The following is a 21,224-nucleotide window of genomic DNA, read 5'->3' on the forward strand; positions in this document are numbered from 1 at the left end:
CTCACCCTCTGTCTTTGGCCCAGTATCCCTGTCAACACCCATCAGGCCCAGTATGTAGCACTGAACAGGGCTCCTGCTCCAGGACCTGAGACTAGTCTCCTGCCTGGTCCCAGAGGAAGAGGTGAGGTTCCTGGTGAGGCTGGGAGCAAAGGCTGCCTCCCAGTCAGGTGCTGTGGGGCTCCAGTGAGACACTGTTGGCCAGCAGAGGGACATTTCCTAGCCTGTGGCACCCACTGTGACTCCCAGGGTCCCCAACAGAGCCTGTTCTTACCTGTGCACTTCAGCAGAGCCAGGAGCAGCTGGTTCTTTCCATCTGGAAGGAGGAAGGAGAGAGGAGGAGGCTGAGCAGGGACAGCAGAGGCCACCGTGGCCAGTCAGTGCCTGTGGAGCAGAGGCTCTGGCCCCTCACAGATGCCATGGTGCTTGAGCTGTGCTCAGGAGTAACCCATGCATGCTGGGTAAGTTCCAGAGCCCCTGGACATCAGAGATGGAGCCCCTACTGCCAGAGTTATCTGCCCCTGTATCCCCATCACAGAGGCTAAAGCCAAGTGTGTCTCGAGTCAGAGATCCTGCCCTCCAATGTGTCCACATGTTGCAGAGGCACAGGCATACATGTGGTCTCACTGGCAGACAGCCAAGTGCACAGCTGCATGCACTTGTGCATGCACCCAGGTGCGGCCCTGCCCTGCATGGAGAAGGCTCACTTCTGCCTGAGAGGTGGCAAGCACCCAGCCACTCTCCTTCAGATTCTCTTGGGTCCAAAAATCCTCCAAGAAAATCTGAATGGCCTCTAGACCTAGCTACTGAGATACTCTTCCCCAGTGAGATTCAGGGGAGGTGCTCTGGCAGGTGTGGGGACAGCATGAGTAGGAATAAGCCACTCAGTGAGGACATGGCTGTGTCAGGTGGTGTCCCATGTACCTGGCTGATGTAACTGACTCATTTGTCCTCACAGCATCATGCAACAAAGTGTCTTAAGCCTGCGCATTCACTAAGGAAAATGAAGGCCCAGAGAAGTCAAGGAAGGCACAGAAGTCACACAGCCAAATGGCTAAGAAAGGATTCCTTGCTAGTAGGCAGATCCCAGACTCATACTTCTGTTTAGAAACCAGAATGGCTTGGCTTGAGACAGCCATGCCTTGTGGTTCCTTTGTCCTGTTCCATTGCTCCAGCCTGGGTCCTTCTAGGCTGGGAGTCCCTGACTCAGGTGCCCAAAGGCTCAAATAGAGATAGCTCAAATTGAGATATGTAGGGTAGACATGAGTATAAATAAGTACCTAATGTCCTCACTCCAGTGTGGCCACTGCTGCTGGCTGCTAAGGTGTCAGGAAACATTTTCCTCTATCAATGACAACTCAGACCAGTGAGCTCTAGTCTGTGGCCTCAATGACAAATAAGGACCCAAATGAATCCAACTTTGGAAGTTGAGAGGGAATGAGTCCCCCAGGCCAGCCCCTGACTGTAAGAAGCCTCAGCAGGAGTGGCCCCATTTCCAGGACTCCTCCAGCCACACAGACAGGACATTCACTAGAAATGGCTCTGCTGCTCTGTCCCTCCCTAGACATGAAGACAGGGCCACATGGATAGGCCCATTTCCAGACAACAACACAGTCTACATCAGAATCAAAGGCCACCAACATGTGTGACTTCCTCCACACCCCTGACCTTCCACATATCTCTGGATGTTGTCCACCAGGGTCTTGATGGAGCTGGGCAGGTTCCAAGGGTCCTCCTGGATGCTGATCTGGATCAAGTTCCGCCCACGGACCGTGCACTCTTCTTTTTGCTTGAACTCTGGGACAACAAAGTGACATGAAGGTGTGAGGTCAGGAGAAGGATGGAGGCAGCTCTGAAGAATGGCGGCACAAAGGCCTGTGTCCCATCACCAGATTACAAAACTCACTACCATAGATCAAGGACACCGACAAGACTCATGGTCTTGGCTGGTTGTGGAGGGCAAAATTACGGTAAGCATCACAGACTGCATCCACGACAGACACTGTTAATCGGTCTCGGCACTCCCTCCTTCTAGTCCCCCCACAGCTACAACCAACACAGTACAGACATTACAAATCGATCACAGCTGGTTCTCCTAGAACTGGATGCTGTAGCTACAGGCTTTTCAGGTACTACCTCCTCACAGCCACAGCCAACTGAGCTGGCAGATGAGTGGTAACCAAGTAGCCTTTCCCTACACAGAAGCAGCAGCCCAGGAGCAGGAAAGATGAGAACTATCTAAGGTCAGGCAGGCAGGCTGTGAAGCCACTGGACCTTGAATGTGCCTGAGCAGGACCAGTCAAAGGTCAGGCAGGCACTGGGCCCTGTTCAGGTTTCTGAGACACCTGTGGCTGTTCCCTCCTTGCCACCTCTGACTTCAGAGGCCCATCACTAGGGAATGTTCCTGAGACACAGGAGCTCCCCATTCTTTGCCTCTTCCACCCTATGGTGACCGCCTATCTGAGTCCGGTCTCCCATCCAAAGCAGGTAACCCCAGAGGTCAGGAAAGCACTGACTCCTCTTAGAGTCACAGTGTCCAGAGCAGGCTGGAATAAGCTGGAATCAGTTCCTAGTGCCTAGTCGAAGGAATGGACAGGTGGATGGGTGGGTGGAGTAGATGTGAGGTGAATGTGGGTAGATGGTGAATGTGGGTAGATGGTGAATGTGGGTAGATGGGTGGACGGACTGCAGATGGATCGGTAGATGTGGGTGGTAGAGAATGAGTAAGCAGGAGGAGGTAGGTAGGTGAGTGAAAGGTGTATATGAAATGCATGGATGGAGGGTGGATGATGAGGGAGAAATGGATGGACAGAGGGTAGGTGAATGTGTATAGATGGATGGAAGGTAGACGAGTGGGTGGGCAGATGTATGTATGGATGTATGGATGGATGGATGGATGGATCGTAGGTGTGTGTGTACAGTTAAATGGAAAAGTGGATGTGGGTGGATATGTGGTAGGTAGATGGATGGATGGGATGTGAATGTGTACAGACTAATGTATAAGTGGATGTGGGTTGGATGTGTGGGTAGGCAGAAGACAGAAGGTGGACGATAGTGGGTGGGTGGGTGGGTGGATGGATGGGTGGGTGAATGGATGGATATATAGATGAGTAGATGGGTGATGGATGATATATGGATGGGTGGATGGGGGGTGGGGGGGTGGATGGATGGATGGATGGTACATGAATGTGTACAGGCAGATAGGTGAATGTGTGGGTAGGCAGATGGATGGAGGGTGGATGATGAAGGAGAGATGAATGGCTGGAGGGTAGGTGAATGTGTATAGATGGATGGAGGGCAGATTGGTAGGTGGATGTGGGTGAACGTGTGGGTTAGTAGATGGACAGAAGGTGGACGCTGGGGGATGGTTGGAGGTGTTGGATAGATGGATGGTGGGTGGGTGGGTGAATGGATGCAGGGTGAACAGCAGGGAGGGAAGTGGTTACACAGCTTGGATGTGTGAGTGGAGGACCTGGAATGCTCATCTCTCCCTCTCTCCATCCTGGGGAAGGGCTGTCTGAAGCCAGGGAGGCCCTTGGCACTTCTTTCCCTCGGGAATCCCTCCCAAGTGGGCTCTGAGCAGGCGTCAGGACGAACGTGTGCCGAGGACATTTGGGTTCTGTTCTCACCAGGTTTGTGGCTTTGGTTTACGGCTAATTAGTGGCATATGGGTTTTTCAACTATATGGAGCTTAATACGGTACTTGTGAAGCTAAATTTCTAATAGGGAGAGTTTAGTTTTTAAAAGTTACATCAGTAATAAAAGGGACCACAAATAAAAATGATTAACACTTGTGATGTTCACAAATTCTGTGAGCAAGGCTAGGTGAGGACAGCATAGGGACTGAGATCATGCTCCAGGCTGTCCCCCTTCCTGGTCCTCACCCCACAGGCCCAGGAAAAAAAGAAAAACACCTGGGCTCAGTCTGAACAAACACAGGAGTGACTGTGACCTGGCTCTGGCCCGCAGACGGGCACTGACAGGACCAAGACCCTCTAGAGCTATCACACAGATGAGGGACAGAGCCCAGCATGTGGCCATGTCCTGGGAAGTCCCCTCACCTTGCCAGCTGTGCTCCATGGGGAAATGCCTGGTCTCTTCAAATGCCCTGCTCATCACCGGGCCCTTGAGCAGAGCATGGATGGAATCCACCTAGGGACCAAAAGCTCCCATGAGTACAGTAGGGGCCTGCCACCCACAGTGTGCCCCCTCACCCCAGGGTGATGACAGTGATCCACGGCACAGTGGGACAATGGTCCTACCTGGTTGAAGAGATGCTCCAGGCAGCCATGAAGTTTGTCCTGTTTGTCAGATGGGATGCGCATGTCACAGGGCAATTCATCCCCTGGTACCAAGAAAGGACCACAGCCATCAGCTCGGCTGTCCCACCTCCCACCTTCCCAACTGTTTGCCTGATGAGTTACCATGGCCACAGAGGTGCAGCGAATGTGAAGCCGACAAGCCCAGGCCCCAGCCAAGCCCCTGGACAGAGGCCTCACCCCTGTGAGCCTCAGTTTTCTGAGAGACTTGTCCCATTCCATGATGCCGAGGAGCATGAATGATAAAATGCAGCAGAACAGTCCCCAGGTCCCAGTGCAGCCTCTCTCTCCAACACATACTCCACAGCCAGTCCTTTATCCACGGCCGTGCTCTCACAGCCCTGCCTGCTCACCTGAGCCCATCTCGTCACTTCCTAGGTAGGAACTGCTGCTTCTCACGCTGGTGTACGACAGGACAGAGTCACGATTGCTGTTACATTCACTGCAATGCGACAAGAGACACCCTGAGTCACCCTCATCCCAGCCCCTGGAGCCCACCTACTGGGGTGCAGACAAAACTCCTCGCCTTGGATGGATGCCTGGCTAGAGGCAGCATGAGGCCAGTCCAGCTTGGCTAGTATCCCAGGTCTGAGGTAGGGAAACTCATTCGGGCCCCAACTCAGAAACACAGATGGGGACCTTCTTCACTCAGGTGTCTAGTGTTGTCCAGGTTTCTGAGAATCTCACTGCTCTCGTGAGCTCTGGACACACTGGCCCACACCACACTTAATAAAAAAGAACTCAGCAGGACAAGGGAGCAAGAAGCCACCTTGCTGGGCTGGAGATGGCTCAGCAGTAAGAGCACTGCCTGCTCTGCCAGGACTTGGGTTCAATTCCCAGCACCCACATGGCAGCTCACAGCAGTCCATAACTCCTTCAAGGCATACACCAATGTATATAAAATAAAACAAATAAGGTGGCCATGGGGACCAGGCAGATCTCATGAGCATAGGAAGGGGTTCATACCAGGTGGGCTGGCAACATCGTTCCCTCAATCCTGCAGCTTCAGACTCTGCCCACACACTGCAGGCAGAGACAGACTCTGACCCCAAGAGTCAGACGCCACGTGATTTTCCATTGGCGAGCCCCCACTTCTCTGTTATAATGAGGGTCACCTGTCACATCACAGGAAGTTCTGCTTGTTGTATGGTCACTAATTAATACTCTGCTGGTATTTTCAGAATAAATTTAACATTTGCAGAAACGTCCCTCCCATCCTCAGAGGCAGAAAAACAAGGAATGTCTGTCTCCCCAGATCTATGGAAGCCGCCCCCACCCCACGCCATAGAACCTGGACTCTCCTACCCCTGTGAACATATGAAGTAACACAGAAAGAACGATGTCTATGTGTCAGGCTCGGAAGCCTCAGCTCAGGGCAAGGGAGCCAAGCAGGCATTCTTGAACGTTCTCTGAGAGGCTCAAATCGCCCTGACCCTGCACCTCCACCCACCAAACACATACCGTTAGCCCCAGAGACTGATCCCCCTGCATCCTGAGAAATGTCATAGTCTTGACTTTCCCACAAGTCAAGCCTCAACTGTCTAGCTGCCTCCTTCAGGGAACACGCACCTGTAGGAGTCACGGTAGCTCATGGTGTCATGGCCCGAGTCTTCCTGCTCATCCTCTGATACCTTGAAGCACACTTTCTTGACGCCTCCGTGGTCAGTCCTGTCCGTCTCACTCTCTTCACTGACCAGGGGGGAAGATGAGGTCTCCTCCGCCAAGGGGGGGTCACAGAGTGCAGCCAAAGTGGGCTCTGTGATGGTAGACAGGAGCCTGCCAGGGCAAGGGAAAGGCCTTGAAGGTGAGGACACAGGCCAGCCAACACTGCCACACAGGGGCTCAGCTTCACCTCCTCTCTGATCACCCAGCAGCATGTCTCTCTCCATTGGAAGTCCCACCAGCAACTCCATGGGCGCTCAGTGCTGCCTCCTGCTGGACCTGGCTATCAACACCTCCTCAGGCTGGCCTGGAAACTCACACCTGTAATCCCAGCACTCTGGAGGAGTATATACAGGGTCAAGAGCTCAAGGCTAGCCTCAGCTACATAGCAAGTTCTAGGCCAGCCTCAGCTCCGTGAGACTTTGTCTCTAAAGAACAAAAAAGTAAAAGTAAAAAAGAAACCTAGGGCTGGAGAGAAGGCTCAGAGGTTAAGAGCACTGACTATTCTTCCAGAGGACCTGAGTTCAATTCCCAGCAACCACATGGTGGATCACAACCATCTGTAATGAGATCTGGCGCCCTCTTCTGTACACATAATAAATAAGTAAATTAAAAAAATTTAAAAAAGAAAAGAAACCCAGAGTCTGCAGGTCAGAGTCCTCAGGCACAGCCCCCAGCTCTGCTGCTGCAGCACACCACTGGCAGGTAATTTCACAATAAAACTTACTTAATTAAAGCAAGTGGCAGACAGTCTGGCCTCTGACAGACAGCTGCAATGAATATCAGTGAACAGGACAGGCTTTGCAGCTAGGTGAGGCCCTGCTGACACTCTCACATGGACATTTCCAAGGTTAGAGGAAAATTATTCCCTCTGAGCCTGTTTCTTCCTCTGGAAAATGGAGTAAATTCAGGATCTACGTGGCTGGCTGCTGTGAGGATGGTGTTGAAATATATAAAAGACATAGGGTATCACCTAGGCCTTGTAAGTGACTATAAGGCTGTAAGAATTTTAAATAAATGTGCCCACCAGGGGATATTGGGCAGTGTGTGGAGACAGTCTGGGCTGTCCACTGGAGGAGGACACCATGGTCCTGAGCAAGCAGAGGCCAGGCATGCTGGGAACACCTTACATGCCCAGGGGCCCCACAGCACAGACCACCCACCCAAACTGCCAGACCAAGGCAGGGGCCTTTCTTAACCCTGACTGCGAAGCTTTCACTGCACTACACAAAATTAGTTCCCTCAGCAGCATCTGGTGTCCAGCCTCACACGGATGGCCCTTCCAGGTAGTGGACAGAGAACAGTCCCTATGCTGGGCCGGACACTGTTTCTCGTCTCTTGATCTACAATGGCTTCTGTCCCTCCTCCCCCCCCCCTCTACTTTCTCCTCCTCCTGTCCCCCCTCCTCCCCCTTCCTCCTATCCCTCCTCCCCCTTCCTCCTATCCCTCCTCCCCTCCTCCGTCCCTCCCCCTCCTCCCCTCCTCCCGCCCCTCCTCCCCCTTCCTCCTGTCCCTCCTCCCCCTTCCTCCTGTCCCTTCTCCCCTCCTCCTGTCCCTTCTCCCCTCCTCCTGTCCCTTCTCCCCTCCTCCTGTCCCTTCTCCCCTCCTCCCGTCCCTCCTCCCCTCCTCCTGTCCCTTCTCCCCCTCCTCCTATCCTCCTGTCCCTCCTCCTGTCCCTCCTCCTGTCCCTTCTCCCCTCCTCCTGTCCCTTCTCCCCTCCTCTTCCTATCCCTCCTCCCCTCCTCTGCCTGTCTCTCCCCCTCCTCTTCTTCCCTGCATCCTGAGCCTGGACATTTTTTTGTTATATATGTGCTATACAGAACTGCCTGTCCCTGGCTTTAGCAACCTCAAGGGGCAGTTTAGCCAGCCTCTCTCCATCTGCCTCCTGAGAAGTGACCATGGAAGTGCCACTGCCTAGAGCTGGCAGCTGCTGTGTACATCATGACGTCCTACAGTAACAGGGACACCTGGTAGCGGCCCATTTTACCGCACTGTTAGATCATAGCATCTCAGAGGCAGGAGCTTTAGCCTCATGAGGACACTGCCTCTGCCCCTCACTTCCTTAGAGCAGGCTCTCCTTGGGAAAGAAGGGACTTTCTGTTGTTACAGATGCTCCAGGCACCTGGTGGGTAGAGCCCAGGCATGCTGCCTGGGACCTGTGGTGCTCAGGATGGTCAATGAACAATGGTGTCTGGACTGCAGAGAGGGATGGCTGAGAAGCCCCATCTGCCCTGGGGCCAGGCCTCACCTGTTGATCTGGGTGACGTACTGCTTCATCTCTTTGAGGGCCACATCCAGCTTGGTGAAGAGCTGTAGGTATGCATCCTGGATCTCGCGGTCTTCCTGTTTGAGCAGAAAGCTCAGGCCCCGGTCTTGCTGGCTGAGGCCACCAGTGGCTGACCCGAAGCTGCTGTCATTGAGACCCTGGCCTTGAGAGTCCCCGTCTACCGCAGATGAGCATTTCCAGGATGGGGCAGCCATGGTGGTAATACAGTGCTGAGTGTAGGCCATGGGGTTCAGGTGGCCTGCAGTGAAAGTGGGGGAGCTTATTCAGAAACAGGCCCAGACTCACAAGGGAGAGGACCCTGCCCGAACCTCTGAACATTAGGACATTCTCAGAAGAGAGTTGCCATTTGTTGATAAGACATTTTAACCACTGAGATCTTCCCTACCTAGAGTGCTGGCAGGTACTCTGGCAGCCACGTTCTACCACGAGAGGCACCCTGAAGGTGAAAGACTCAAACTAAAGATGGTCTCCAGCAAGATGGGAGCCTAGGTCCCGATGACTATGAAGCCACTAACACCATCTGGACATTTCCCTGTTTCCTCCTCTGTGAGGTGAGATCTCATACAATTCCTAATAGACACACGCAAGTACCTTGTTCTGGGTCAAGGCCGATGAGGGAGGGTTTGCGTCCGAAGCGGATGCTGAAGGACCTGCCCACCGAAGGGGTGGTCTTGGGGTAGGACACTTCCATGAGGTTGACGTGACAGTTGGTGGGGCAGAAGTCCAGGCCACACAGCGGGTGGGGCTCCAGGGGTGCCTGCTTGAAGGGGGGGCTGACCCTGCTCTTCAGCTGAGCTGCAAACTGAGAGGTGAGGACAGGGCGTGTGAGGTGGCATCAGTGGTCTTTGAGTGCCCTGGAGCCACTTTATCCTGGCCTAGACCGCCATCCCAATGTGAGAAAACAGGAAAGTTGTGGATGAAGTGGGTCCCCTGAGTGTCTCTTGCAGGGACAGCCTGGCAGGGTCTGTGACACTGAGCACTGACATTTACGTTTCTCTCTATTTTAACTGTCGTAACGTCTTAGGAACCATGTCTCCTGACCCTCAGTTAGGAGGTGCAGGCACGGTCACCTCCTCTACTACAAAGCTCGGGGCAGGGCAAGGCAAGGGACATGCGCAGAGCGAGGAGCACCCTGTGAGTCCATTTGGACAGGGGATGCTGCAGCTAGAGTCACAAGGTCACCATCTGGTCACCACCAGCGAAGCCCCAGCCTCAGAGTGAAGCCGATATGGGCAATCAGATCCCCACAGGAATTGCTTAGGCACCTGGATACAAGTGTGCCTCAAGTTCACCTAGGGCCTGCCCGTGACTGAGCCCATCAAGGTTAGTCTCACTCGGGTGAACCTGGAAGAAGCCGTAAGCAGAGTGTGGGCAGCAAGCACCTCCTGGTAGCAGGCGATTCTCTGACTGATGCTCTCCAGCTTGGTGTCACAGATGTTATGGAACTCATAATGGGACATGGTGATAATGCCACTACTCATGGCCATGAGCCGCCCACAGTTCTGCACAAAGATGCTGTCATCTGCAGCAAAGGCCTCGAGGATCTGTGGGAGATAAGACAGCTACTGAGCATGACTGGGTACCACAGGGGCAGAGTATCCTTACCCATAGGGACCCTTTTGGCACCACGCCACCCTAAGAGGTTGTGCTGTGACGCACCCATTTTGGAGAAAGGTAAAGTGAGGCTAAAAGGATAGTAACCATCTTCCCCAGTTCTGCAGCTGGTTGAGTACTGGGAAAAGGAAAAGATGCCAGGGCTCCAGGGCAAAGGAATCAGTTACCCAGACCTTGGGGCAGAAAAGAGCCTGCCAGGGCCTGAGGGGGCAGGCTAGGGGTACGACTGGGCATGGGGCAGGGTGGAATGGGGATGGCTGGGGTGGGACTGGGGAACAGGGTGAGACCTTGGCAGCCAGGCGGAAGCAGCCACGGGGCTCCACGATCCTCTCCAGCACGTGACATTTGGCTCCAGCTGTGCTGACATACTCGTAAACCACACCGTGCTCCAAGTGCACATTGTCCAGCGTCAGGCTGACCACAGTGCCATCCTCATGCAGGCTCAGCTGGGGACCCAGGGACAGCAGGGGCAGGGCTGGAGGCCAGAGGGGCAAACCACACTGAGAACAGCACTGTGCCCTAGGAGCGAGACTGCCACCAGTCCCCTGAGCGGGCCATGGTGGGGACACACACCAGCAAGCACACTGTAGCTTTGCCTGCTTGCCGGTCCATTGCCCCACCCACAGAGGAGTCCCTCCTGGAGTTGACCCAAGTGCCACATTCCCAGTGTGGGCTGACCCCACAGACAACAGGAAACTGCCAGTCTGGATCCTCACTGGATCCACAGAAGGGAGGAGACATTCTTTCTCAAGCGGATTCAAAGTTGCCAGGGCCACTGTGTAAAAAGCCAACTGAGAGGCAGAGATGTGAGAGGTGCTGGTTGGGGCCAGCTCTGAAGCCTGCTGACTCTACTCAGATTCCAGCGCGCTGAGCCCACACCTTTCTGTGCTCCAGCTCCATGAAGGAGTTATGTGTTTAGGGCACATGGGGTGACCTCTGAAGAGGTGACCTCTGAGGGAAGGGAGGGCAGCGGCCAGGCAGTGCACACCAGTGTGAAGCTGGGGCAGAAGTCTATTCAGCTAGCTGCAGAGAGGAGGCAAAGAGGGAAGAAAAGGGAGGCGATACTGGGAGCCAGGCTGGCCCAGACCCCCAGGCTTTGGAGGCTGTGGTCAGATTTCATCTTGTCCCTGAGCAGGGAGAGGGCCACCAGAAGGCTCTGTTCTCATTTGTGAGGACACTGTGTGTGGCATGTGGCGGAAGTCAACCAGGGAGAGGACAGAGCAAGCTGAGGCAATAATCCTGGTAAAAACCAGTTGCAAGCTGGGCGGTCATGGCACACACCTTTAATCCCAGCACTCGGGAGGCAGAGCCAGGCGGATCTCTGTGAGTTCGAGGCCAGCCTGGTCTACAGAGCGAGATCTAGGACAAGCACCAAAACTACACAGAGAAACCCTGTCTGGAAAAAAAAAAAAAAAAAAAAAAAAAACCAAAACAGTTGCATACAGAACCAGGACCAATAAGGGGGGAACTGGTCAGCCCCTGGGTGTGGAAGGAAAGAGGGCCAGAGTGGGTGGAGAGGGTACTGCAGGAACAGGGACAAAAGAGAGGCCTGAGAATCCAGAAGGATAAAGATGGACCAGAGGCAGGTTTTAGGGGAAAGCCAACTTCAGTCTGGGCCACAGTAAGTTTGTGGTGCTTGTCAACAGCCAGCAGAGGAAGTGAACTGACTGATAAGGGGCCAAAGGTGACTCCAGAAGAGACCATGGCAGGTCATAATATGACAGTGGCCCATAGAAGACACATACTTCTGATTCCACAACCCATGAATCTGTCACACCGTCAGCAAGGGAGAACTGGGCTGTTATTAAGCAACCAACTCTTGAGTCAATGAAGAGTAAATGGGAATGGTGTCATCAGGGTCCTTCGTGGACAGATGCTGGGAGAGTCAGAAAGTTAGCAAGTGGTCGGGACTTGAGCCAACTGTGCTGGGCCATCAGCCAACAAGAGAATCAGGAGCTGAGGAATGTGGGAAGTTTCTAGACACTGAAATAGACAAGTCAGTGGACTCCCCCTAGAGTCCCAGAAAGAAACATGGACTAGTGAGACTCTCCTGAGCTACGAGGCCTCCAGTGTGACCTACTAACCTCACAGAGATCCGCCTGGCTCTGCTTCCGAGTGCTGGGATTAAAGACGTGCACCACCACCACCCGGCTTACAACTGGTTTTTACCAGGGTTACTGCCACAGCTCACTCTTGGTCTTCTCCCTGGAGATCTACACTGAGCTGTTACAGAGCCAAGAGGACTGACACAGGGCTGCGGTCAAACGGGATGGACCTGGGGACGCTGATGACCCACCATTATGGTTGCCCCAAACTGAAGCTCCCCACATTCCCAGTCCCTTACCTGAGTCAGGTTGGTCATCTTCCTGGGAGTCTTCATCAGGGGCACCCTGACTGGCCCGTGCCTGCTGAGCATCCTCATGGCTATGGTAGACCCACTGGTACAGACCCTGCAAAGAGCCACTATCAAGGACCAGCCTCCATCTGCTCAGAAGGGAAGGGACGGGCCAGGACGGGTCTGACTCCTGTCCATGGGATCACCTCTGAAGAGACCTCCAAAACATCTCTCTGGAACACTGGCCACACTCAGTCCTCAGTTTGGAACACAGGCTCCATATAGGAGCATGGGAGTACAGTTTTGAAAACACTACAGGCACAGGCAATACCCTCATCTCTCCTGCATCCTCAAGGCCAAGGAGCATGTCTGGTGCGTGAGAAGTACTCAGTAAACACTTGATGAGAGAATGAGTGTGGCCATAAGAGTGACTGTCGATGTCTACCAGAACCCAGGCCCCCAACCATACAAGACTCATTTCTATGGCCACTGTGGCTTGTTGTACACAGCGTCTATTACACACTGCAGTTACAACACTCCACTTGTAAAGGGGCCCTTCACACTCAGCTCAGGGAGGAAGACCTAGGCTGGGAGGGCTCATGGCCCAGCTCAGTGCTCATAAGGGGCCTTCAAGCCAGTGCCCAGCCTCCCACCTTCTGGCTGGGTTCTCACCAGGGCCTCCTCCCGGTGGCTGCGGAAAGCTTGGAAGTGTTCCAGGACCTCGAGGGCACCATCATTTGCCACACTGTTGCCATTGACTTTCAGGATACATTGGCCTGCACAGAGCCCAGCAGCCATGGCCTCAGAGCCTGGGGAACAGGAAGGAGCACATGAGGCCAGAGCCAGGCAGAGGAGCCACATTCAGGCTGACCCTGCCAACAGCTGCATCTAGAAGCTGTGATTCCTCCCACCTGCCAACCAAAGAGCTGCCACTGACACCTGCAGTGGGCAGGGCAGAGCTGGTGTCCCCACTTGGGGACAGCTGGGCAGTTAACCCAAGGTTGTATCTCATATGCCTATCTGTCAGAAACCTGCATGGGCTCATAGTGACGGACCAAAGCCAAGTGGAAGAGAGACACCAAAGCTATGCACAGGGCACAGGCTCAGAAAAGCTGGGTCACATAGAGCTGCCTGACTCAAGCCCATTCCCTCAACTCCACCACAAGGCCCAAAAGTAGCTCTTGACCCTGGGCTTCTGTGAGCTAACTGACAAGTCTAGAAATAGAAAAAAATGGCCAACTGCCTCCAGTGATGAGATATGCAGGCCTCGAGGACCTTGGCCAGTGCAGGCCCCAGTCTCGGGTTTCTAACTGTGTCTCCATCCTGCAGCCTGCAACACGCTACCTCACTTCTCTGGGCCTCAGTGTCCTCATCTGTGACATCTGTACACAACACATCTCTTTAAAGGATTCTATGAATCCCAGCGCTTCAAGCCCAGTCTGGTCTACAGAGCAAGATCCAGGACAGGCACCAAAACTACACAGAGAAACCCTGTCTCAAAAAACAAAACAGAGCCAGGTGGTGGTGGCGCACGCCTTTAATCCCAGCACTCGGGAGGCAGAGCCAAGTGGATCTCTGTGAGTTCAAGGCCAGCCTGGTCTACCGAGTGAGATACAGGAAAGGCGCAAAGCTACACAGAAAAACCCTGTCTTGAAAAAAACAAACAAACAAACAAACAAACAAAAAACAAAAACAGGGCTGGAGAGATGGCTCAGTGGTTAAGAGCACTGGCTATTCTTCCAGAAGTCCTGAGTTCAATTCCCAGCAACCACAAGGCAGCTCACAACCATCTGTAATGAGATCTGGTGCCCTCTTCTGGCTTGCAGGGCATACATGCAGGCAGAACACTGTATACATAATAAATAAATAAACAAATCTTAAAATAATAATAATAATAATAATAATAATAATAATAATAATAAACGTAAGTACAACTCTAAGCAGAAAGGAGAACATTTAAAATGCAAATGTTAAAGGGTGATTCCCAGGTGTGAGGATGTCAGGAAGCCCAGCATCAGGGATATCCTTGGCCCCATAGACAACAGAACAGCACTGTAAACAGCCCCTAAAGAAAGGCAGCACAGACCACGGGGGCTTCAGATTGGTCACCATGGATTCCATGTGGGCACAGAAGTGATTGGTGGGGCCTCCAAACTCAGAGTCCCGGTGCCTTTTGAATTCCTGCCTGGCTGGGGGACATCCCGCTCATCTGATGGCAGCGCCTGCCTTCCCCGTTTCCATCCCAGCACTCCCCATGCCTTCCAAGTGTTCCTTCTCCCCTCCTGCAACTGGCCTTTGCAGATCCCGGCCAGAGCGACAGGTGCCGGGACACCCGTCTCCTCATGCACACATGCAGCCTCTGCACACCAGGCTCCAGCTCACCTCTGCCCACAGCAAAGACACAGGGCGGGGCTGCTCCTCGGATCTGGAAGGACAGGGCCTCTGGGTGGTCAGGGACTTTGATGGTCCTAGCAGGCACAGGGGCAGGGACAGGCCATGAGAAGGAGTGTAGTTGCTGTTCCCCTAGAGTCCCTTTGTACCACCACCCTACCCTGTCTCCAAGGCCTCTTGGAGATCAGCCCTGAATGGATCAGCACCTAGACACAGTCAACCAGGTCCCCAAAGCTCATGGTAAAGAGCCGAAGGCCATCCACGAAAGCAGAGAGGAACAACGCCAGCTGAGAAAATGGCAGATATCAGGGGAGGCACCAGCTGGGGGTGATATTGGGGGAGGCACCAGCTGGGGTGGATATCAGGGGAGGCACCAGCTGGGGGTGGATATCAGGGGAGGCACCAGCTGGGGGTGGATATCAGGGGAGGCACCAGCTGGGGGTGGATATCAGGGGAGGCACCAGCTGGGGTGGATATCAGGGGAGGCACCAGCTGGGGGGGGGGGTGGATATCAGGGGAGGCACCAGCTGGGGTGGATATCAGGGCAGGCACCAGCTGGGGTGGATATCAGGGGAGGCACCAGCTGGGGATGGATATCAGGGCAGACACCAGCTGGGGTGATATCAGGGGAGGCACCAGGTGGGGGGTGGATATCAGAGGAGGCACCAGCTGGGGTGATATCAGGGGAGGCACCAGCTGGGGTGGATATCAGGGCAGGCACCAGCTGGGGTGGATATCAGGGGAGGCACCAGCTGGGGGTGGATATCGGGGAGGCACCAGCTGGGGGTGGATATCAGGGGAGGCACCAGCTGGGGTGGATATCAGGGGAGGCACCAGCTGGGGTGGCAGGAGTCATTCATCTTGCTATGTAGCCGTCTGCTTCCCTGTCTCGGCCATGTCCCCTACCACACAGTATGACCCCTTCTCTGCCTCCCAGGAGAGCAGAACCCCCACGACCCTGTTCTCAGAACTGTAAACCCTGTTGACTTCCATCTCTGGAACCTAGCAGACAATCTCACCTGTCACCCTTTCCCTAAATCTCCTCCTCCTTACAGAAAATAGTCTAAACTAGTGGTTCTCAACCTTCCTAAGGCTGCGACCCTCTAACACAGTTCCTCATGGTGTGGTGATCCCCAACCATAAAATTATTTCATTGCTACTTCATAACTGTCATTTTGCTAGGGTTATGAACTGTAATGTTAATCTCTGTGTTTTCTGATGGTCTTAGACGACCCCCATGAAAGGGTCATCCAACCTCCCAGTTGCGAACCACTGAAAACTCTCCCCAGCTTATAGCCAACATTTACATCAATCACAGGGAACAATGGTACCAAATGCCTACTCTTAAATAGAAGAATGCCCACTGCACCTACATCTAGACACGGTCCACCCTGACCGTGCAAGCTGGGCAGCTGCCAGCCTGCCACCTGTTCCCATCTGCAGCCCCAGGGAGGTGTCCATCTCCAGTGGCCATCCCGGGGCCTTGCCATGGGCATAAGGAACCACAGGGCCTGGCCTATGGCCTTGCCCACTTCTCCTCTCTCCCACCCCACTCCAACCTCTCACTGCCTCTGTCCCTCCATCCTGCCGTAAACACTGTGGCCTGAGGGTCTTTGCACCGAAAGCTTCCTCCTCCCAGAGCCCTCACACCCCAGAAGTCCTCTTAACTCCCTGTCATCTCGGAGGGCCATCACAGTCCTCGGTGACATCCCCCTGGCCACCGTCTCTCTGCACACTCTGTCTTCTTCAACCACACATATCTACCGACACCTGACTGATCACCACCAACTCAGCACACACCTCACCCCGTCCTGTGGACCTGTCACCTGTCCACACCCCGATTCACCTGAACCTGTGGAAGGTAGCCACTGTATCCACCCTGACGGGCCTGTGTTCCCAAGCCTGAGACACCACTCACACACGTTCACTTGGGACACCTGATATCAGACTAACAAAAGTCACAGATCCAACCAAGGGGACCAGGGAGACCTGCGTCAGCCTTGGGGTCACACTCACTCTTTGGCCTTGGTGGCCACCAGGAGGCGTAGCGGGCGGCGCGAACAGAAGGATTGGTTAAGGATGGTCTCCACCTCGGAGAAGGGCCGCAGGAACACCAGGTCCTCGTTGATGGAGTAGATCTTCCTCCCCACCTGCAGGCCAGCCATCTGGAGGGACGAGCACACGGATCACTGACCTCCTGCTTCGCTGAGGAAGCTGGAATGTTCCAGAAGCTCCGGGAAACTCATTCCTTCCTTCTGGATGAGCGGTGAGAAGGATGGGAGCCAGGCTCTGGGCTCAAAGCCCAAGGAGGCAAGGGTGGGTGGCAGTTCCCTCGGGAAGAAATGGTCAGGCCAGCCTTTGCTGTGAGGGCACAAAGGTCAGTGGGGTGGCCACTTTGTGACCATGACAACGTGGCCAAGAATGTGGAATGAACATCAACAGGACCCAAATGTCTAGCCCCCTCCCTCCTTCTAGGCCATGACGTGCCTTGAGCTGGAATTGGGAGACAGTAAGAAACCCTGCCAGGGAAGACATCTGCTGTCCCTGCACATCCCCAGAAGCCCAGTAGGTGGTGCTGGTGGACCATGCTATGAAGACAGTCTCATTCCCAAGTACCCTGCATATCAGACAAGAAGTCCCTGACTCAGTTTCCCCATATAAGCAAGGAGAGGAAAGGCATCAGCCAGCATCCCAGAACCTGCTGAGCTGGCCCACCTCAAGCAACATGGAGACACACCCAGCAGGAATACTGCTCCACCTGAGTGGCCCCTGTGGGTCTCACCTCGGCCAGTGAGCCCCTCTGTACAGACTTCACCACCACAGCCTTGTTCTTTTCCTCAAGGTCGAAGCCATAATCATCTTCCTGCGGCGGGATCTGAAAGTCCAAGGCCGAGACGCACTTGAGGCAGCCGGGTGGGAGCAACACCACCCTGCTCCCCACGGACTACTATCCTGCAGCTGGGGCTCCCCACAGACCATGACCCTGCAGCTGGGGCCCCCAGTCTACAGGGGAGGGGTGCCGCCTGGGCTACAGGGCCAGGCCAGTGGAACAGAGCAAAATTAGAATGTCGTGAGGCACAATATGAACAAAACACACCTATGTCAAGTGAGGGTGTGCCACGCCCTCCTCCCACAGACCAGTACTGATCACCTGTTGGCTTGCTTCTCCTACCCTCCCACCCCCCACCTCCCCTCCCTGCAGCCCAGGGACAGTCTCTCTGATACCCCTTTGACACGGAGGAAAGAGATCCCACGTGCCAGGAGAGCGGGGTAAAAGGGAACTAACTGGGGGATTCCCCAGGGCAGGGTGGCCAGAGGATGAGCTGGGGTCCTGGGAGTTGGGGTGTGGGTACATATGCACCCACAATCCCCCAGTAGGAACCCCACGGGCACTGGGAACTCTACTGAGTCTGCCCTGCTTGTACTGCTGACTGTGTGCAGAGGGGACTGTCTACACTGTGATGGGGACCGTGCTCAGGCTAGAGAAAAAGAACAGAGCAAGAAGAACGCCAGGGAAGTGACATCTGAGGACTTCATAGATGGGGAAAGTGCTCCAGACAGCAGGCGCAGCATGTGAGATGGCCCTAAGGTGGGCTAGGATGCCAACATTCCTGAGTTGGCTGGTGAATGTTCCCAACTGCAGACACTCAAGACTCCTGAATGTGGGCAGGACACACACTCCTGAGACCTACAGTACTATAGGTGACTCAGGAGGTACTGCGAAGCTATGGGTGTAAGGCAGATGAAAGGGCAGGAGCACCTGCAACCCCAGTGCTTTGTGAGGAGTACATTCTTGGCTGGCACAGTAACCTCTCTTCCCCAGCCTGAGACTCATGCTCAGAGCTGCATGTCCTGCTCTGGCCACTGTCTGAAGCTGCCCAGCTCCCAGGCCACAGGAGGGATGGGAAGAAAGGGACAGCAGCCCCACTGTGCACCTACCAGCAACCGCTTTGCTAGAATGTTCTCCACCAGCTTGAAGTCATTGCGAAGCGGTTTGTTCTTGCTGCTGGTCCCCTCCATCTCCTCATCAGCATGGAAGCGGAAGTACTGAGACTCATCCTTGAACTCACTCTTCTCGAGAACTGCAAGTCACAGACACACAGCATGCAGTCAGAGGGTAGTGGCTTGGCAGCCTTTGCCAGCCGGCAGCCACAGGCTAGAAGCAAGCCCTGGACAAGTGTGGCTTGGCAGATGGAGGACTGTACTGAAGCAAAATTGCGTACCAACGCTAACACGTGTGAACCCGCAGGAAGGGCTAGCTATCTGGCAGGCTCAGTGGGCAAAGTCCTGCCATGCAAGCATCAAGACCTGAATTCAGATCCGCAGTAACCACATAAATGCCAGGTGTGGCCAGGTCTGTAACCCCAGCTCTGGGGGGACAGAAACCGGCAGATCTTCAGTTTGCTGGTCAGCTGGCTTACCCTATTGGGGGTCTCTGGGTTCAGAGGGAGACCCTGTCTCAAAAATGAAAGAGCAAAGTGACTGGGGAAGACGTGCAATGTCCACCTCCGGCCTCACAAGAGCACATGAGTGAGTGCACCCAGGCACATTAACACCCGGGTAGGTTCCCAGCACCCATGCTGGGTAGCTCACAACCACCTGCAACCCCAGCCCCAGCAGATCTGATGCCCTTTCTAGCCTCCATGGGCAACTATACTTAAAATGTGAGCATGTGTGTGGGCGCGCGCGCATGCACACACACACACACACACACACACACACACACACACACACACACTTAAAACAAGAAATCTTACAAAAAAGAGGGGTACATCAAGGCCCAGAATTAGCAAGTGTCTAAGGCCTGTGAGGCTCTGGGACAAGACAGCCTGAGCACTGACTCCTCCAGACCCCACTCTCTTCAAGGTGTGTGAGTGTTCCTGAGTCCGGTGAGTGTGTTCCTGGGCTACCCCTATTACCTCTTCAGAGCAAACAGACATACAAATTGCTACTTTCATCAGAGAAGGGCAGTCAGGCTCCAAGCAGCCTGCTTATTTAGCCTCCGTTGTAAACATAGGGTTAGAAGATTCCAGAGCCAGAGGGAGAGTTAGACAGCTGTATCTGAGCAGTGAAGTCCCAGCATACACAGCGGAAAGACTTTGGAGTGACCAGCACAACCAGGTGAGGCCCCATGTGAGGTAAGCAAAGCACCTGGGCAGAGAGATGACCTGAGGCCCACCAGGACCAGTCTCCTGCACCCAGACCTGGGTTCAAATCCCTCCATCTAATACTTTAACCTGTTTACACTTGGGTTTCTCCTCCAGCAGAATAAGAAGACCAAGTCCCAAGATGACTCTAAGGCTGCAACAGTGAGCCTCCCTTCCCTGTCTGCTTCGGTCCCTCCCTGAAGATACCCACGGCTCTGAGGCTCAGTTCAGACGTGGCAGGGGGTGCTGTCCCTCCTCCATTCTGTGCTAACCCTGCCCTTTGCACAGCCACACCCCAACTTTTGGCCCTTTCCTATTTTAGCAGATACTTGAGTTCGTGGCAGGGTGCGGGGGAGCTGCAGAGCCTACAATTTCCCTCCCTGAAGGGCCCTGAGGGCACCAGGGCTGCCCAGTGCCCCTCCTTGAATAGTATCCCCAGACAGCTGCCTTCCGGGAACAAGGCAGAGTGGACCACAATTATCCTCACCCACAAATGAGAGCCTCCTGCAGAGGGCAGGCGGCAGGGCCAGTGCTATCGGAGGGCACAAACGGCTCTGGGAAGGAAACAGGCCCAATGGGCGGCCGGGCCTGGCCCCTTCAGCTGAGGCAATGGGCAGCAGAGGGGATGAGACAGCAAGGCTCCTAGAGAAACCAAAGAAATTGAGGCCACAGGGGAGCTGAGCCCAGGAGGAGTCAGGTAAGGTGAGCCTAGGCACATAGGCCATAGGCACAGGCAAATGACCTTCAGGATGCTGCGACCCCAGCCTATTTTCCTAAATAAAGGTTTATTGGCACCCAGTCACACTCCTTTTGCTCCGGTGTTGTGGCAGCTGCTCCAGTGTCTCCTGGCCGGCCCTTTGCAGAGCAAGTTCACTAACTCTGAGTTTGAGCAAAGCACCTGGGCAGAGAGATGACCTGAGGCCTACCAGGACCAGTCTCTGGCCACCAGCTCACACTTCTGCAGCCTGTATCTGTGTCCAAGCGAGAGCATCCCACCACAGCGCTTGCTCATCAACATGCACAAGACGTGTTGAGTCTGTCTGATACACAAGGGGGTGCCCATGTGCACATATGCCAGACCTTGAGCCCCTCCATGCCACAACCCGGCACCATGCGGGGCACACAGTGGCCACCCGCTGAGGAGGAGACAGAGACTAAAAGGGAGAACACAGTTCCTCCCAGGGGGGTCAGCAACAGTGATGGGAGGCAAGTGGGGGGACACCATGCTACCTGGAGGCAGGGGAGGCCGAAGCACAAGCAGTTCCATGCTGAGATACCACAAAGGAAAAGCTGCCTCTCAAGGCTCTAAGCAAAGTTCTGGGCCCCGCACTCACCATGGTGCATGAAACCATTGTTGCACAGGCCCACGCCGAGCGCCACCGCCTCCTCCCGTGTCTGGCTGTCCCCCTGAAAGAGAACACAAGGGGATGCGATGAAGGGAGCCAGCACTGAACCAGCTAAGTGCAACCCAT

At 54.4% G+C, this 21,224-nt stretch overlaps 1 protein-coding gene across 1 annotated transcript in view; it reads right to left on the minus strand.

Moving 5' to 3' along the window:
- Prex1 (phosphatidylinositol-3,4,5-trisphosphate dependent Rac exchange factor 1) overlaps positions 1–21,224 on the minus strand; it is a 153,022-nt gene that overhangs the window by 10,480 nt on the left and 121,318 nt on the right. Inside the window, exons 15-31 of the mRNA XM_036183655.1 lie at positions 21,087–21,159; positions 18,545–18,687; positions 17,388–17,480; positions 16,622–16,770; positions 14,597–14,682; positions 12,887–13,023; positions 12,224–12,329; positions 10,167–10,354; positions 9,648–9,809; positions 8,857–9,067; positions 8,227–8,503; positions 5,886–6,092; positions 4,670–4,758; positions 4,260–4,342; positions 4,059–4,149; positions 1,666–1,794; positions 272–313 (exon numbers count right to left, since the gene is read on the minus strand). Of these exons, the coding sequence (XP_036039548.1) occupies positions 272–313; positions 1,666–1,794; positions 4,059–4,149; positions 4,260–4,342; positions 4,670–4,758; positions 5,886–6,092; positions 8,227–8,503; positions 8,857–9,067; positions 9,648–9,809; positions 10,167–10,354; positions 12,224–12,329; positions 12,887–13,023; positions 14,597–14,682; positions 16,622–16,770; positions 17,388–17,480; positions 18,545–18,687; positions 21,087–21,159 (2,266 nt within the window). The remainder of the gene's footprint in view (positions 1–271; positions 314–1,665; positions 1,795–4,058; positions 4,150–4,259; positions 4,343–4,669; positions 4,759–5,885; positions 6,093–8,226; positions 8,504–8,856; positions 9,068–9,647; positions 9,810–10,166; positions 10,355–12,223; positions 12,330–12,886; positions 13,024–14,596; positions 14,683–16,621; positions 16,771–17,387; positions 17,481–18,544; positions 18,688–21,086; positions 21,160–21,224) is intronic.

Source organism: Onychomys torridus, chromosome 4, assembly GCF_903995425.1.
Source record: "Onychomys torridus chromosome 4, mOncTor1.1, whole genome shotgun sequence".
Taxonomy (NCBI): Eukaryota; Metazoa; Chordata; class Mammalia; order Rodentia; family Cricetidae; genus Onychomys; species Onychomys torridus.